At 35.4% G+C, this 19,019-nt stretch overlaps 1 protein-coding gene across 2 annotated transcripts in view; it reads left to right on the top strand.

The window, feature by feature from the left end:
- gli2b (GLI family zinc finger 2b) overlaps positions 1-19,019 on the top strand; it is a 101,110-nt gene that overhangs the window by 67,476 nt on the left and 14,615 nt on the right. For both annotated transcript variants that reach the window (XM_048172762.1, XM_048172761.1), the window contains exons 4-9: positions 3,421-3,614; positions 6,588-6,773; positions 11,697-11,898; positions 11,985-12,171; positions 12,433-12,543; positions 18,359-18,493. In XM_048172762.1, the coding sequence (XP_048028719.1) occupies positions 3,421-3,614; positions 6,588-6,773; positions 11,697-11,898; positions 11,985-12,171; positions 12,433-12,543; positions 18,359-18,493 (1,015 nt within the window). The remainder of the gene's footprint in view (positions 1-3,420; positions 3,615-6,587; positions 6,774-11,696; positions 11,899-11,984; positions 12,172-12,432; positions 12,544-18,358; positions 18,494-19,019) is intronic.

Below are 19,019 nucleotides of genomic sequence, written 5' to 3'. Positions count from 1 at the left end.
TTTAAATGAGATGATCTTACTGTCGTCGAAGCGCTTCACGGAGAAACCATCATTTCTCACGTTTAGCTGTTGTTTTTATTTTCACATCATTAAAACATGGAAAACATCAGTAATTTGATCAGATGGAGCGATTTAATAAGGTTTAATGATCTTAAATGGGGAAAAGAAAGAAAAATAGCTCATGTGTTTCTCTTCAGTGATTCAGTTTAGATTTTTTTTAAAGTCTGTAATCAAACTTCAATATGAACATTTCTAATCAAATTATCTGAAATGTATCAACATTATACTCAAGTATTGACTAATTTGTGTCTTAATAAAATATAAATATATTAGAAATATAATAAAATAAAATATTTTAGAATATATTATGTCATAAAAATATGTTTTAAAATAGTATATTTTGTTTTTAGTAGTAGTATATGGTGAGTGTGTGTATATTTTTATGTTTTATTAAATATTATTATATTATTTAAATGTTTTATTTGCTGTTAAACTTATATACTTAAATTTAGACACCATATTATAATGTATAAATAAATAAAATATTTTAGAATATTTTTAGAATAAATATTTTTTTTTAGTGGTAGTATATGGGGTGTGTTTATTTTTATTGTTTATTAAATATTATTATTTATTTAAATATTATTATATTATTTAAATGTTTTATATTATTAATTAAATATTATTATTTTAATAAATATTATTTATTTAAATATTATGATATTATTTAAATGTTTTATATTATTAATTAAATATTATTATTTTATTTATTAAATATTATTATATTATTTAAATGTTTTATGTGTGGTGTCGTTATTAATTAAATATTATTATTTTATTTAAATATTATAATATTATTTAAATGTTTTATATTATTAATTAAATATTATTATTTTATTAATTAAATATTATTATATTATTTAAATGTTTTATGTGTGGTGTCGTTATTAATTAAATATTATTATTTTATTTAAATATTATTATATTATTTAAATGTTTTATGTGTTAAACTTATATGCTGAAATTTAGACACATTTTATTTTATATACATTTACACTGTTTTTTTTTTCATAAAAATATGGAATGTTTTAAAATATTATATATTATTTTTTAGTTGTAGTATATGGTGAGTGTGTGTTTATTTTTATGTTTTATTAAATATTATTATATTATTTAAATGTTTTATGTGCTGTTAAACTTATATACTGAATTTTAGACAGCATATTATAATGAATAAATAAATGAAATATTTTAGAATATATTATTTCATAAAAATATAAAATGTTTTAAAATATTATATATTATTTATTAGTTGTAGTATATGGGGTGTGTTTATTTTTTATTTTTTATTAAATATTATTTAAATGTTTTATATTATTAATTAAATATTATTTTATTAAATATTATATTGAAATGTTTTATGTGTGTCGTTATTATTTAAATATTATTATATTATTTAAATGTTTTATGTGTTAAACTTATATACTGAAATTTAGACACATTTGATTTTATTTTATATACATTTACACTGTTTTTTTCATAAAAATATGAAATGTTTTAAAATATTATATATTATTTATTAGTTGTAGTACAGGGGTGTGTGTGTGTGTGTGTGAGAGGGAGAGAGAGAGAGAGAGAGAAACACAAATGCATCAATATAATTTTAGGAGAAAAATGAAGAAAGTTAATCCTGAAATGAAATGAACTGGGACACGAATGTCCCGTCTGGGAATGATCAGAAAGTCTCGAGTGAAATGTGGCTGACGAATAAAATGATCCTTAACTGCAGCGTTTGATGGAGGGATGGAAAAGAGGGGAAATGAAAGGGCGGCGGGTCTGGTTTGTGTTAGAGCGTTTGGCGTTTTTCCCATCACACCTCAGTCGAGCTCACGCTCCGATGCCTCTCTGAGTCCAGCGCCAAACCACACCAGTATTAGTTATGGCAAACTCTCATAACTATGAAAGCCATGAACGAGGGAACGTGTCAAACACTGAGTCATGTGACCAGTGTGTGTTTTCAGACTGCTGTCAGGCTCTTGACAGGGACACACAGAGCAGCAGAAATGATCCTGAGAGTTCTTGGATCTCCAGATGATGGACGGATAAATGGGATAAAACCGCAATCATGATATGGCTATTGGAAACAATACATGTGTTTGGAAAACCATCTTCCCAAACTTGTAATGAGAAGTGTGTATCAACAGAAGAAGGACTCCCTGCAATTTTCCATCAAAACATAAATAAATAAAATTTATGGTTTGACATTTCAAAATGAAGAAAATGAAACAGCAATATATATTAGTATTGCGGAATTGCATTGTAAAACAAAATTATTATTTTTATTAAGTTTTTATGTTTATTTAGTAATAATAATAACAAATATTAATACTGTAGTTTTATAGTTGTTATATAAAACCATTTTTATTTTATTTTACAATGAAATACGACCAATTTTTTTTTTAGTAATTTTTATTTAGTAATAGTAATCATAATAATTAGTACTGTAATTTTACAGTTGTAATGTAAAACAAAATTATTATTTTATTATTTATCTTAAATCCTCATTTTTTATTTTACTGTGAAATATTTATAATTATATTTCTTATTTTGTTTTTAGTAATTTTTGTTTATTTAGAAATAAAAATAACAATAACATAAATATTAGTATTTTAATTTTACTGTTGTAATGTAGAACAGTTTTTTATTTTACAGTGAAATATTTTGTTTTTATTAATTTTATATTTTTATTTATTAATAATAATAATCATAATAATAGTACTGTAATTTTACAGTTTTAATGTAAAACAAAATTTGTTATTCTATTATTTTTCTTAAATACAATTTTTTTTTACTGTGAAATATTTATAGTTATTATTTTTTGTTATTTGTATGTTTATTTAGTAATAATAATAATAATAATAACATAAATATTAGTATTGTAATTTTACAGTTATAATGTAAAACATTTTATATTATATAATGTTTTTTAATATCCTTTTTTTTTTACTATGAAACATACTGTTTATACTTTATATTATACATTTATACTATAATTATACATTTACATACTCATACTATACATTTTAAACTATTATCGTAATAATAATAATAGTATTTATTATTTGTATTATTTTATAATATTAATATATAATCACAAAATTTTGGCCAAATTGTGCAGCCCTACAAACAAGCACAACAAACCTACAATTTTTTTTAAATCGCATTTCAAATCATAATCACATTTTTTTTTTTTTTTTTTTTATCAGAAAAATCGCAATAAATCTTTTTCTCTATAACCACTTTGCACTCCAGAAGATGAGTTTATGATGTTCTTTTGACTCGTCATTTGATGAAAAGTGCAGAGAAACTGTAATGATCTGTTAATGATGTGCTGTTAACGGTCAGTGTTTTTCTCTCCAGGCCTCCAGGGTTAGCGGGAAGCCCGGTGATTTCCGACATCTCTCTGATCCGACTGTCTCCGGGGGGCGCCGGCGAGTCCTTCCTCCCTCCTCACTCCTACGTCTCGCCGCACGTGGAGCATTACCTGCGCTCGGCACACAGCAGCCCGACCCTGTCCATGATCTCAGCGGCCCGAGGACTGAGTCCGGCTGACGGTGAGGAGAACTCTTGAAGCTTTAACTGTTACAAAAGATTTCCGTTTCTAATAAATGCTGCTCTTTTGAACTTTCTATTCATCAAAGAATCCTGAAAAAATCAACAAAAATCATCATGTTAGAATGATTTCTGAAGGATCATGTGACACTGAAGACACTGAAAATTCAGCTTTGATCACTGCATATAAATTACACTTTACTATATATTCACATAGAAAACAGCTATTCTACATTGGAATAATATTTCACAATTTTTACTGTATTTTCGATCAAATAAATGCAGTCTTGCTGAGCAGAAGCTAATGCAAATTCAGCATTTCAAAACTTCACTTTTAATTATTTCTGTTTTGCATGCTGCTCACAATCACGTCTGAGGATGTGTGTATATTTGGGTTTGGGCTCATGCAAATTGTCAAACATGTGAAACTTCCCCGTCCTGCGATTTGCCCTTCGGGGGACGTTCTGGAAATTAACGACAAGGCAGAATTCCCCAATGTTGGGCCGAACCTGACGGCAGGCCTCTCTTTTTTCAGAGCTGAATTACAATTACAGGTCGCGGCGAGCCGATCGAGTGACATATAAATCACGGTTCACAGTCTGTCAGCAGTAATGTGTTTGCACCTTTAAACTTAAATAAGCAGCACGCAGGAGATCCCAACAGCGATAAAGGCATAAAATAGCGCGGAGAAAGAGAAATGGGGCTATTTGAGCCGAAGCGAGTGTGGATGGGTAGATGTGGCCTTGAATGGTTTCCAGACACATCTGACCCGCTTTCAGCCCGACACACAGACCTCAGCGCGCCAAACTCAGGCCTGGAGTTAGTGTTGGCTCGCACTTTAAGACCGTATTTATTTTTTAAGTTGGAATATGTGGACATTAAAGGCTTTGGAACAGAATCCAAGACACTTTTTGATTTGATTGTGTTCATTGGCAGAGAGGAAGACTGATTTATTACTATATTAACCCTCTGGTGCTGTTCATGTTTCGGTCAAAAATTACTGATTTTGTCATTTCAATTAAATTATTGTACTGTATTATACTATGTTATTTAATATTTTGTATTTTTAGGGTATTTTATGGTACTAAATTATATTTATGCATATTTAGGATAGACCTGAAAATTAAATTTCCAACTTAAACTCTGGTAAATCTTGAATGCTTTGAAGCACAGACTGAAGTTTGGTCTCTTTTTAAAGAAGACACTTGGCAGAAGTGAACAATGTTTAAAAAAGTGAACTTTTACAAAGTTTTTTTAGAAAAGTTTACATTTATTGTTATGAAAAATGCACAAAAATTACCAATTTTTATATGAAATTTATATTGTCCAAAACACATTTTACTCTAAAACTGTGAACATAAATCTAAACAAGTTGTGTTCCAAAATTGAGGTTGATATCTCAAAAAATGAGCTTTCAGTAAGAATTTGTTTGTGCGCAGTACCAAACGCTTCCACTAGATGGAATTCGTCTCCGAACCATACAAGTGTGACTATTTTTTAAGACCTTTTTTTTTGTTCACATTGCAAGTGCCAAAACCTTTACTAAGTTTCGTATCATTCCGGAAAAAAAAAAAAAGAAAAAAAAAAAGACCCAACAGCACCAGAGGGTTAAAGCAGAGACGGATATTTGTCACGTTTTAATGAGGAACTGTTTTGTTGTTTGTTTTCACAATTCATAATACAGTTCAAGCACACTTGCAATGCGTTTCCATACTTGCATGGAGCGTATTTCTGTCCTAAGGGCTTGTAATCTGTTCTTGAACCAAACGACTTCAGCATTAAACATGTTAAACTCCATCTCTGATTGCTGCTGACACTTTTAAAAGAAGTTTACTAGGTGCAGATGTCAACTCTGTTCTTACTGTAGATCCCTTGACCTCCCGTCTGTAACGCTAGAAAAGCTTCACCTATAAGGTTGGTTAAGGTTTCTCGCATCTTAATTTTTGCACCATATATTTACTAGGATTATATGCAAATGACATCTGTTCTGATTGGCTAACCACTACGTCAGAGTTGTTATAGTCGGGTAAAAACTCTTTATTTTGTACAATAACTTATATTTAAAGCTACGAGATTGTAAATCGATGGTGTTTGCTTCTGTTGAAGCCGTCAGTCCACATTATTTCAATATTTTATTTAACAGTGGAATTCCTGGTGAAAAACTACATTACCCAGGATGCTGTGCAAAAATTCCACCAATCAGAGAGTCGAAATGAGCAAAACGCACCGAAAGAGCTGTTTACTCCCATGAAGCACTGCGAATGATATAATCAAGTTGATCTCTCTACGCTCTCAAAAACGTTTCTATATATATATATATGCATATTGTGCAATAAACTTAAAATATATTGTTTTTATATACAGTATATAATCAACATTTTTAAATGAGTAGTTTTATATTTCTCCATTTTAAATTTGATTATGCTGTTCGCAATGCTTCATGGGATTGTAGTTCTTTCCCTCACTAAAGTCTTTTTGTTCAATTTTTTTTTGCTTCAAATCAAAGTTTGTAGTGTCGCGATTCTCCTCGTAGCTGATTGGCTCGGTTCATGACTTATAACTCTTTAACAAAGACTTTTTTTAAAATCCCTATGGGAAAAATGAATGGAAAAAATACTTCTGGAACTTTCCGCTGAAATGGGGGCGAGCACTGTTGCGCTCTATTAACTAAAGCTATTAAAAAGCATTTTTGTTAATTGAAATAAATCTGAAAATATAAATATTAGATGAAAAATGCATGCAAACATAAAGAAATGTTGCCTTAGCAACTAACTGAAATATAATATGTTTAAATTGAGGTAAAATGAAAGCTAATTAAACATACAAATAAATACTAAAGAAGACTGAAATAACACTGCTCTGCCTACCAGTATAATTCACATTGTTTTTCATCATGATGTAATGCAAATGGGGGCGGGGCATATGCTAATGAGTACCGTGAAGATTTCTCTATAACTCTGTCTTGTCTCTGGCAGTGGCTCACGAGCACCTGAAGGAGCGAGGGTTGTTCGGCCTGCCCCCTCCACCTCCCGGCGCCACCCCGGCGGACTATTACCACCTGATGACGGGCCACAGGAACCCGTACGGAGAGCTGCTGATGCAGGGAGCCGGAGCAGCCGCGGCTGCCGCTCACCTGCCCGAATACTTCACACCAGTGGACGGTGAGTTACAGAGAGAGACAGTCACATGTCCGTCTGAATAACTGTGTTAAGAATTTAAACATAATATATAGAGAATGCACAGGATAATACTTGCGTGCGGCTTTAAAGGACTTTACAAACACCCATTTCTCTTAGATTCTCACACCGGCAGACAGTAAAATAAATAAAGTCCCTCATGTTCAGCATCCGCACGCAGCCGACACTCTCTAAACACTGGCGGGAAGCTTCACACTGGGAATGTTTATGTTCTTTCTCCGCTCGAGGGAAGCGTTCTGTCATCCAGCGCTTCCATGGAGCGATCCAAATTATCCATAACTGCTCGTTTAGTAAAATTATCTGTAAAGTCCATGATGGGGAAGCTAATGAAAGTTTGTTAAGATAAACTAGGGCATTTAGTTGATTGCACTGGATTGCTCCGCCCACTGTGATTCATTGGCTGAAAATCTGGCTCCTCATTAACTATACGTTAAACAACAGATATGCTCTGAATGGATGTCATTATGCCGTGTCATGCAGCAGTTTGACGTTCAGCGTGGGCGGACCGATTACTCATCACTTTTCGCCTGGTTAGTTTGGGGTTTTGAAAAGAACATTTGTCAAGCTGTCATAATTATTGATTTATTGCTTTTGGAATTTCTGTGAATCTGAATCAGAGTAACCGAAGCATCACATTATTAACAGATGGATTATGTCGCATTTATTTAACTGTATTTAACACATTTCTGCGAATCAGTCAGTGTAAAAATTCCATGACGAGACTAATGTGAGTAATCCTCCAGAGGTGTTATTTCAAACAAACACATGGTGATACATGGTATACTCTCTATAGAACAAACATTTGCAGAGTTGAAAAACAAACACTCTGCTGTCGCTCTTTTGTATGGCGTTCAGGCGTGTGTGTGCACAGATCTCGGGCTTTGCTGAAGCAACATGAATGAATAGCTCATTTAGCGGAGCTAACTCCATCTGGCTTTGATCTGTGTCCCGTCCGGAGCCGCTGATGCCTCCCGACAGCTTTTACGCAGATGTGTTTGGATGCTGACGGTGGAGCGTGTCCCGTGCTTTGACGGGAAACAGCGTGAGTCAGTTACAAAGACAGATAGAAAGAGAATGAGAGATATGACAAGTCAAGCAAAGCCAGTTAGAAAGTTGTTTCAGAGTTTAAAAACACCACATTTTCTTTGGTTACATGCCGTTTAGTCACGACAAACCCAAAGTATAAACAATGGAGCAGACAGAGTTACTGTAACAATCAAAAATATTGCAAGCAGCAATCATTAGCTCCAAACAGATTGGAAAAGAAGAGAACATTACCACAATTGACAACATTCAGCATAAAGTCATATGAATATAGAGATTTTTTGCATACATTTCTGGGCAAACGTGATCACTGTTACAGTTTTGAGGTTTATAGCGCCACCTATTGTTGGAAATTGTTGAAATTTGGTGCATGATCTCAAATTGTCCTGATGTACATGTGTGCCAAATTTTGTGAAGTTTGGACATTGTCACATCCAGTAAGCCACATTTGTTCATATGAATTTGGCTATATGCAAACACAAACAGTGCATGATATGATGCATGGCATCAAAACATAATTTTATGACTTAGTTCATACTCAAACATGTGTGCTATGTATCTGAAAGCAGATCTGTCCTCTGAGGGGTGGCAAAATCATTTTAATAAATTCATTTTCGCTGAAATGAAGGTGTAACGGAGATATGTGTAAGTTATAGCGCCACCTATTGATGATAATTGCTGAAATTTGGTGCGTGATCTCAGATTGTCCTGATGTACATGTGTGCCAAATTTTGTGAAGTTTGGACATTGTCACATCCAGTAAGCCACATTTGTTCATATGAATTTGGCTATATGCAAACACAAACAGTGCATGATATGGTGCATGGCATCAAAACATAATTTTGTGGCTTAGTACATACTCAAACATGTGTGCTATGTATCTGAAAGCAGATCTGTCCTCTGAGGGGTGGCAAGATCACGTTAATAAATTCATTTCCGCTGAGGTGAAGGTGTAACGGAGACGAATGTCGCTGCCATTGCCGAGCGCTCCTCGCACCTTCTGCCATTAAGACCATGCAAATTCCACCGCAGAACTACACAGGCCCAGCGTCTGCTTTCGGTCATAGATCAGTAGCTCCAAAAGATTACCGTAAGACATTGACGTTGTGAGTTTTATGTTTGTTTTCTTTGTCTTTTGTATTTTTAGCGTCAGTTCTCTCTGGATTTGGGTCCTGAGGCGGCTCTTAGCACTAAAGATGTGTTAGGAGCTCGACGAACGCCTGAACATGACAGCAAACCATTAGCTCATTCTAAGAGTAATGACCCTCACGGCAACAAAGCTGAGGGATTATTTATTAGCGCTGTGGTCTGTAGGGAACAAGTCCACACACACACACAAAGAAATGATTTGTGTAATCCTGCTTGTGTTGGCACTGCTCGTGATGAAATCATTATGGACGTCCGGTTGCCAGAGTCTCTGGATACGACCTCTAATCACACACACACACACACACAGAGGGTCTAATGCTTAGCACCTGTTGAGTTAGCTGCAGTTGTCTCAGTAACTCTCCACTGAAACAGCAAACCGCTCAGAGCGTCTTTGGTCTGAAACATACTCTGCACAAGTTATTAACTACCTTACTGATAACACATCCGGTTTAACAGCGCAGACATATTTAATGATAATTGTACTGCTCTGAAAGTGTTTTGAATCCCAGTTGATGTTACCAAGTCAATCGTGAGCCATAGACACACAAACACACACTTATTATTCACACACATTTCTTTTTGAGCCAGAATCGGCTCTGTAAATTACCCACATTAAACAAAGTCAAGTCTGCAATCGTTTGATTGTTATCTGGGTAATTACGGTAATTTATTGGGAAGGATTAATTATCCCAAATCAAATCAAAATGAGGTCATGCTGAGTTTGAGATGGAGACGATTAAGACAGTTTACCTAACCGGTTTATTTTTTTCACTAATCCCACTATAAACTAATTTTCAGAATACTTTGACTTGATTTTGCTTTTTTGTATTGTTTTTATACACAATATTACCAAAAACATAACTGTAGAAACACTATTTTAAAATAAAATGTTTTATTTTTAAAATAATATTTTTATTTTTAAATAATATTATAAAATTATAAAGTAATATTTGAAGTATTTTTTATTATTATTTTTAAATATTTTGAAAATACAATATTTTATTTAAAATAATATTATTAAAGTAATATTTTTATCATGTTTATATATTTTAAATATTGAACAAAAATAAATTATTTTATTTTAATATAATATAAAAATATAATGTTATATCATATTTTAAATATTATTTAATTTTATCTGTACCTTCATTGTTATCTGTTAATTAGCCAATCATGCGTTAATGAACTTTAAGAGCATTTTAAGAGCAAAAAATGATCACTGTGGTCAAAATAGTGATTTGCAAGGAAAAATATATTATCCCAAGATTGATGCCAGTTTGTTTTTTCACATTAAGTTTGTTGTGAGATCTTCGCTATCTTTGTAATACTGGAGTGACGCCAGTTTCCCAGTGAAGTCACGTTATCCAAGTACAGTATATTCTGTTTTCCACGGCCAGAAATCAATCCTGAACACTTATTGATGGGGTTCGGCTCTATCCTGCGGAGCCGTGTGTCGCAGAGGGTGTGTGAGAGCATCAATCATGCAGTCGTGCTTCACACACACACACACACACACATACACCCGCTTGTAAGGGTCCTAAAATAGCTCAGCAGTGAACGAAACTGGAAATGACACACTGAGATTCTCCTGAGCGAGAGAAAGAGAATCAAACTGAAGTATTGATCACATGAACTGATGGTAAACTGGTGTTTTGCAGAGCATGCTGGGAGTACCTGCTGAAATGACTGGACAATTTCTATGCTATTGATATATATATATATATATATATATATATATATATATATATATATATATATATATATATATAGTTGTAATAATCTGCAGTGATTAATTGTGCAATAAACATTTAATAAGAATGTTATATTAATTTTACTAAAAATTACTTAATTTTCTCTCCGCTCTCAGATGCCAGAATCAACATACACACCATTTTCCTTGGTTATATGCCATTTAGTCACGATAAACCCAAAGTACCCAAGAGTACAGTAACTGTATAAACAATGGAGCAGCCAGAATTACTGTAACAATCAAAAATGTTGCAATTAGCAGCAAACATTAGCTCCAAAAAGATAAAGTAGAGAACATTACCACAACTGACAACATTTAAGCATATGAATGTTGCATATAGAGTTGCTTTATGGGGTAAACGTGGTTACAGTTTTGAGTTTTTTAAGTTATAGCGCCACCTATAATTGGAAATTGCTGAAATTTGGTGCATGATCTTAGATTGTCCTGGTGTGCATGTTTGCCAAATTTTGTGAAGTTCGGACATTGTCACATCCAGTAAGCCGTATTTGTTCATATGAATTTTGCTAAACAGTGCATGATATGGTGCATGGCATCAAGACATCATTTTATGGCTTAGTACATACTCAAACATGTGTGCTATGTATCTGAAAGCAGATCTGTCCTCTGAGGGGTGGCAAGATCATGTTAATAAATTCATTTCAGCTGAGGTGAAAGAGTAACGGAGACAAATGTTTAAGTTATAGCGCCACCTATTGTTGGAAATTGCTGAAATTTGGTGCGTGATCTCAGATTGTCCTGGTGTGCATGTGTGCCAAATTTTGTGAAGTTCGGACATTGTCACATCCAGTAAGTTAAGTTATAGCGCTATCAATTGGTGGAAATTGCTGAATTTCGTGATGTGTGCTCAAATTGTCCTGGTGTACATGTGTGCCAAATTTAGCTTTTTCATGCTTTAACATGTTATGTGTTTGCATGCTCCACAGTGTCACGGTTTCCCAGCCCTCGTCTGACGCCCAGGTTGAGTCGAAAGCGAGCGCTGTCCATCTCTCCGCTCTCAGACGCCAGCATCGACCTGCAGACCATGATCCGGACGTCACCCAACTCTCTGGTGGCCTACATCAATAACTCCCGCTCCAGTTCGGCCGCCAGCAGCTCCTATGGGCACCTGTCTGTCGGAGGCATCAGGTACTGGAAACTGGATTTAAACTGTTAGAGACGATTGTGTCATTTGCACATACAGCACATGCCCATCTCTTCCTCTTCTGTTCCAGCCCTTCGTTCCCGTTCCCACACTCCATTAATCCAGTGGCGTATCAGCAGCTGTTATCCCAGCAGCGAGGCCTCAGTGCGTTCGGTCACACGCCGCCGCTCATACAGCCGTCACCCACGTTCTCCAGCAGACACCCGCTGAGCCTCTCCGCCCTGCCCACGCCCGCCGCCAGTGACATGGACACAAAGGTAACACGGCGATTATTATTATTATTAGAGCAGACACACATCGTGAGCCCTCATGAGTCCACATGTTGATCAGAAGCAGGTTTCTCTGCTGTCACGTTCAGGCGAGCAGAAACACACAGCAGTTCCCAACCACACATTGACTCTGTCAGCACTGTGGGTCGAGGCTGCGTTCACATGTCACATGCACTCACTGTCGCCTACTGCAGATGCTTGTGTCTCGATACTGACTTCTTTTCTTCCTCTCCTTCCCTCTTTCTTTAGAACACAAATGGCGACTCTGCAGTCAGCAGCACGGTAAACCCCCTGAACAACAAGCGGACAAAGGTCAAGACGGAGTTGGACGGGCCACGACCTGTGTCGCCGTGCTCTCCGGTAAGGGAACATTGTGGCTGACTTGCCTACACAGACAACTTCCTTCGAAGTCAACATCTTAAATGAAATGTAACCTTGTTAGTAACCGATCTGAAGCTCTCTACATAGGGAACAACTCCACGAGACACACATATACTACACTTTGTGGTCCTCAACTGAAGGTTTAGACACAAAAATGTAGGGTAAAATTTATTTTAAAATAGATGTTATTATATTAATATATGATATTAATATAATAAAATATATTTTAAATAATCACTGCAACTATATTCTAATATTAATATAAAATAGCATTTATTATATTAGTGTGTTAATATAAATATAAATAAATCAATGTAATAAACATATTGTATTACATTAATTTATTAATATTACTATTTTTGTTAAATTTGTATGGCACCGTTTATGTATAAAAGGTGCTATACAAATAATAATAATAATAATACATTATTGTATTATTGTGTGTTTTTGTATAATAAAGATTTTAATTAATCACTGCAACTTTATTATATTATAATATTCATATAACTTAGAATTTATTATATTAGTGTTATTAATATAAATCAATATAATAAATATATTGTATTACATGAATATATTAATATTAATATTTTTATATTAATATAATAAAATGTTCTATAATGTATTAATATAATAATATTAAAATTAATACATTAATGTAATACAACATATTTATAATATAAGTGAATATTAATATAAAATATACTTTTATATTAATATTAAAATTGATTTCGCCCAATGTTTGTGTTTACAGTGTATTTTAGTAAAAAAAAAAAAAAAAAAAATAGTGTTAAAATAAATGATGTTAATATAAATGTTAATTAAATTAAACTATTATAGCTCATTTTTTTCAATATTTTTCATTATTAAATATAATATATTTAAAATCAGCATCTCTTGACTCCATATTAGATTTTTTTCCTAAGGTCGAAGCAATGCATTCTGGGATTGCTTTCTCTGTCTTGATGATGCAGCTCACTAGGTTATGGAACAGAACTTGACAGAAAACGTAAAGAAACAAGACGGTGAACGGGCCGTTCGTCCTGTTAGTTATTCTGAAAAAACTGTGGATTTTTCTCTCTGAAACGCTCCGTACTGATCAATGACAGGCCAGGAGGCCCTCGGGAGCCACCGCGGTCCCCTGACCCCCTTCTTCACACGCACCGCGCGAGAAAAACTCCAGCTGATAAGAGCTTTACACGCGTTGGCTCGCTCACTCGCCGCGTTCCTCTCGCGGCCGTGTAAACTGTGCCAGAGCACTTCATTTTAATGAAATATTGGCCGGCCGTTATTGTCACCTGAGAGTTTTTTCCCTCTCTCTTTCTCTCTCTCTCGCGCTGCTCATCTTTTGACAAATCTGCGGCTGCTCTTGGCGGTGAGGCAGGTTGGTGCTTGATGCATGGGGAATAAGGCGGCTGCCGTCGTCTTGGGGCCAACAGAATTGATGAAGATAGCTCACAGGGCAGAGATAAACATGCTGCAGTCAGCATGCTGCGCGAGTGTGTGTTGCATCGAGAGCGTCTAACGCTACCCACAGCAGTGCAGCGGTCCGATCGCTCTTAACACCACACACGTGTCCCTACAAGCGCACAATTAATGTTTCGTCTTCATACTACGATTCTGGCCGAGTAAATAATATATCAGCGTTGAGGGAGTGCTGATATAGAGCATAACAGCACGTTTCACACAGCATTTGTCTGTCCGGTGGGCCACCAACGACACCAGACGTTGATATTTGGTTGAATATATGCCTAATGCCAACGTCAATTTAGTGACGACAGCTGACGTTAATATTTAAGTCGTGGTATTAAATAACCAAATATCAACGTCTTTTCAATGTTGGAGGTTGACATCAAGGCAATGCTTGGTTTTGATGTCAAGCCGATTTTCATTTCCAAACAAAACTCAACATCCATCCAGTGTTGGAGGATGACATCTTTCAGACATAAAATTATTAATAATATTAATATTTTGTTGGGTTTAAGTTGTGGTATTAAGTAACCAAATATCAACTTTTCAATGTTAGAGGTCGGAGTCAAGCCAATGATTGGTTTTGATGTCAAGCCGATTTTCATTTCCAAACAAAACTCAACATCCATCCAGTGTTGGAGGATGACGTCTTTCTGACAGTAAATTGATAATGATATTAATATTTTGTTGGGTTGACGTCATGGTATTAAATAACCAAATATCAACGTCTTTTCAATGTTGGAGGATGACATCAAGTGAACACTGAATTTTGACGTCAACCCGATTTTCATTTCCAGCCAAAACTCAACAGCCATCCAATGTTGGAGGTTGACGTCAAGCAAACACCGAACCAAACCCAACTCAATTTTAATTTCCAGCCAAATATCAACATCTTTTCAATAGGGCTGTAACGATATGCGATATGAAACCGAAATCGCGATACGCAGGTCCACGAACCTGTATCGCGATGTGAGAAGGCAGAATCGCGACACACCCCTTCCAACTCCCAGAGTTATCCTTCCTGTCCAGATCCAATGCTACCACATTTTTAAATTACTATAATTATTAGGGGTGTAACGATTTATCGTAGATGGTGTGTCTCAATCAGCTCTCTAGTTCAGTAAGTGTTTCGGGCACACATTGAATCTTGCAAGCAGGTTTAAACGTTTCTCATGTCAGTCTCTTGCATGGTCGCGTGAGAAAAGTCGTGGCTTTCTTTCACCGCAGTGCACAGGAACAGCTGTGCTCACAGAAAAGCAAAAGACGCTTGCGATGCTTTGCTTTAAGAAGTTCTGTGGGGCCGTTCACATATTGCGTCTTTTCCGCGTGCAAGTCAGTTATTATTATAAAAAATGTAGCCGCGCGGCAGGCGCGCTCATAATGGGATCAACGCGGTCGCGACGCGCATGCAATTCTCAACTTCTCAGAATGCCGCAAGCGCACCGCAGGTCGTGTGACAAGAATCAACCGATCAGCTATGGCCTTTCCGTAACAAAACATCAAAAGCTCAGCCGAACAGCTGATCATAGCTGTACATGGTGGGTTTTTATATCTTATCTCCATCAATATATCTCGTAGTAAAACTAATGCAAGGGCTAGAAATCATTTATCCTTTGCAGAAACATCCTGATCCTCTTGGAGAGCTCGACCGACGCCACAGGAGCGCAAGCGCTTTGGAAAGAAGGAGAAGCGGTGCGGCCGCGCCTTCCTATTCATAATTCTAAGTTCATGTTAAATTTAAAAAAAATTTTCAGTGACAGACAGCCCTATTCAACTGTTAATTTGAATACAGAAGGTTTTTAATAAAATTTTATATTTATTTATTTTATTGAAATGTGATCTTGTATGTACAACAAGGAAAATTATTGAAATTTGTTCATGTTTTTTTAATAAATCTTGTTTGAATTTCAGTTTCATTTTGTTCAAAATATCGTGATATGTATCGTATCGTGAACTCTGTATCGAGATGCGTACCGTATCGTGACCTGAGCGTATCGTTACACCCCTACTTTTCAATGCTGGAGGTCAGAGTCAAACGAACACTGAATTTTAATGTCAACACGATTTTCATTTCCAAACAAAACTCAAAATCTGCTCATTGTTAGAGGTTGGTGTCAAACGAACACTGAATTTTGACGCCAACACGATTTTAATTTCCAACCAAAATGACGTCTGTCCAGTGTTGGAGATTGACGTCTTTCTGACAGTAAACTGATAATGATATTAATATTTTGTTGGGTTGACGTCATGGTATTAAATAACCAATAATATCAACGTCTCTTCAGTGTTGGAAGTTGACATCAAGTCAACACTTGGTTTTAATGTCAACTTGATTTTAATTTCCAAACAAAATTCAATCTCTGTCCAATATTGGAAGTTGACATCAAGCGAACACTGAATTTTGACGTCAACTCAATTTTAATTTCCAACCAAAATGACGTCTGTCCAGTGTTGGAGATTGACGTCTTTCTGACATTAAATTGATAATGATATTAATATTTTGTTGGGTTTAAGTCATGGTATTAACTAACCAAATATCAACGTCTTTTCAATGTTGGAGGTCGGAGTCAAGCCAACGCTTGGTTTTGATGTCAACTCGATTTTCATTTCCAAACAAAACTCAACAAAATTCAACATCCATTCAATGTTGGAGGTTGACGTCAAGCAAACACTGAATTTTAACGGCAACTCAATTTTTAATTTCCAACCAAATATCAACGTCTTTTCAATGTTGGAGGTCAGAGTCAAACGAACACTGAATTTTGACGTCAACACGATTTTCATTTCCAAACAAACTGTAACAGTGAATGACAGTAAAGTCAATGCTTGGTTTTAATGTCAACTTGATTTTAATTTCCAAACAAAATTCAATCTCTGTCCAATATTGGAAGTTGACATCAAGCAAACACTAAATTTTGACGTCAACACAATTTTCATTTCCAGCCAAAATTCAAGTGTCTGTCCAATGTTGGAGAATGACGTCTTTCTGACATTAAAATGTATTTTGTTAATATTTTGTTGAGTTTAAGTCGTGGTATCAAAGTCTTTTCAATGTTGGAGGTCAGAGTCAAGCCAACACTTGGTTTTAATGTCAACTTGATTTTAATTCCCAAACAAAACTCAAAATCTGTTCATTGTTAGAGGTTGGCGTCAAGCAAACACTGAATTTTGACGTCAACCCAAGTTTCATTTCCAGCCATAATTCAGCGTCTGTCCAATATTGGAAGTTGATGTCAAACCAACGCTTGGTTTTGATGTCAGCTTGATTTGAATTTCCAAACAAAATTCAACATCCGTTCAATGTTGGAAGGTGACGTCAAGCGAATGCTGAATTTTGAACATTAAATTCATAATTCATAATTAAATTCATAAGGATATTAATATTTTGCAATGTTTAAGTAATGGTATTAAGTAACCAAATATCAATGTCTTTTATATGTTAGAGGTCAGCGTCAAGCCAGTGCTTGGTTTTGATGTCAACTTGATTTTAATTCCCAAGCAAAGTTCGACGTCTTGACGTCTTTCATCCGGTATCAGATGGTTGTGTTCATTGCATTTTAGTTTTGTACGTCGTTTGGCAATATGTGAAGCTTGATGCTTTGGCTCCTTTTGAAACTATTTTTGAAGAAAAATACTACTACAAAAAAACTATAACACAAGATACACTCTATAAAAATGCTGGGTTAAAAACAACCCAAGTTGGGTTGAAAATGGACAAACCCAGTGATTGGGTTGTTTTAACCCAGCAGTTGGGTTAAATGTTTGCCCAACCTGCTGGGTAGTTTTATTTATCTCAACTATTGTTTAAAAATTACTGTATGGCTGGCTTGGCTTTTGTCTGAAATGTCGGTTACTCTATATTTACATCTTATTTAGTCTCACATTCATGCTGTTTCTGTTCTGAATAGTACAATACAAGAAACATTGGATTGTGAAATCTGCATACAAACATTTTCACAAACAAATCATGATTCATCAATCATTTTCCTTCTAAAACTGATTCCAAATAACACTTATGCAAAAATCACAGTAAAATAAAAGAGAGCATCATATGTGTTCCGAGAGTGACGAAAGGCTGTACAGGAAAGCCCTTGTATGGAGATGGGTTGGGTGTGTTTTATGCAAATTACTAACATCGCTCATTTAGAATACTCCACATTCATTAACATTAGAACGATATTAAGAACAAATGAATGTGCATATGCACGTGTTGTGAATTAGGCTGATAAATACCAATTAATAGTGAACGAGACCCTTTTCTTTCTCTTGCTAACAAGCCGGTCCACTAAGAGCGTTTATGCCGTAACGTTGCTGTTCCCCTCAGGACCATCTGGGCGGCGCATTGGACCTGAAGGAAGACTTGGACGACTGCAAGCAGGAGGCGGAGGTGGTGTACGAGACCAACTGCCACTGGGAGGGCTGCAGCAAAGAGTACGACACGCAGGAACAGCTGGTGCATGTAAGTGTGTGTGTGTGAGAGGTTATGGGATAGTCTGACAGACGGCTGGGGTGGACACAGGTGACCGTTTCAGAGCTGCGCTGGTTTGGAACAGGGTCACTAAATACCAGCAGTGAAGGAGAGATGCAGAATCAACAGGAAGAAGACAAGCATGAATTTATTGGGTTCAAAACACACATTACAACTGTGTTCTTTCCAAGAACCGCCCACTTAGACAGGAAACAGAAACCTGCCAGTCAGATCTGAGCATGCTGTTATGAGAAAGCTCTTGCTGTTTTGTCATCGAAGGCGTCTTTAGCTAAATTTACTGACTCAGTTTTGGCCCGGGCAGCTGAGTGGCATGAGGAGTCATTGACCTCTGACCTCTTGACCTGTGACCAAAAGGGCACAGCATAAATCTGTCTCAGCAGATGATCTGAATTGTCCGTGTGGAACTGAGCAGCTTTAGAATACCACAGGTTAACAAGAAAAGAAATAAGGGAAAATACATGAAATACAGACTTGCATTATCATATTAATCAGTCCT

This window comes from Megalobrama amblycephala, linkage group LG21, assembly GCF_018812025.1.
Source record: "Megalobrama amblycephala isolate DHTTF-2021 linkage group LG21, ASM1881202v1, whole genome shotgun sequence".
Lineage (NCBI taxonomy): Eukaryota > Metazoa > Chordata > Actinopteri > Cypriniformes > Xenocyprididae > Megalobrama > Megalobrama amblycephala.
Note: the sequence above shows the minus strand (reverse complement) of the source record. Positions and strands in the feature narration are given on the sequence as shown.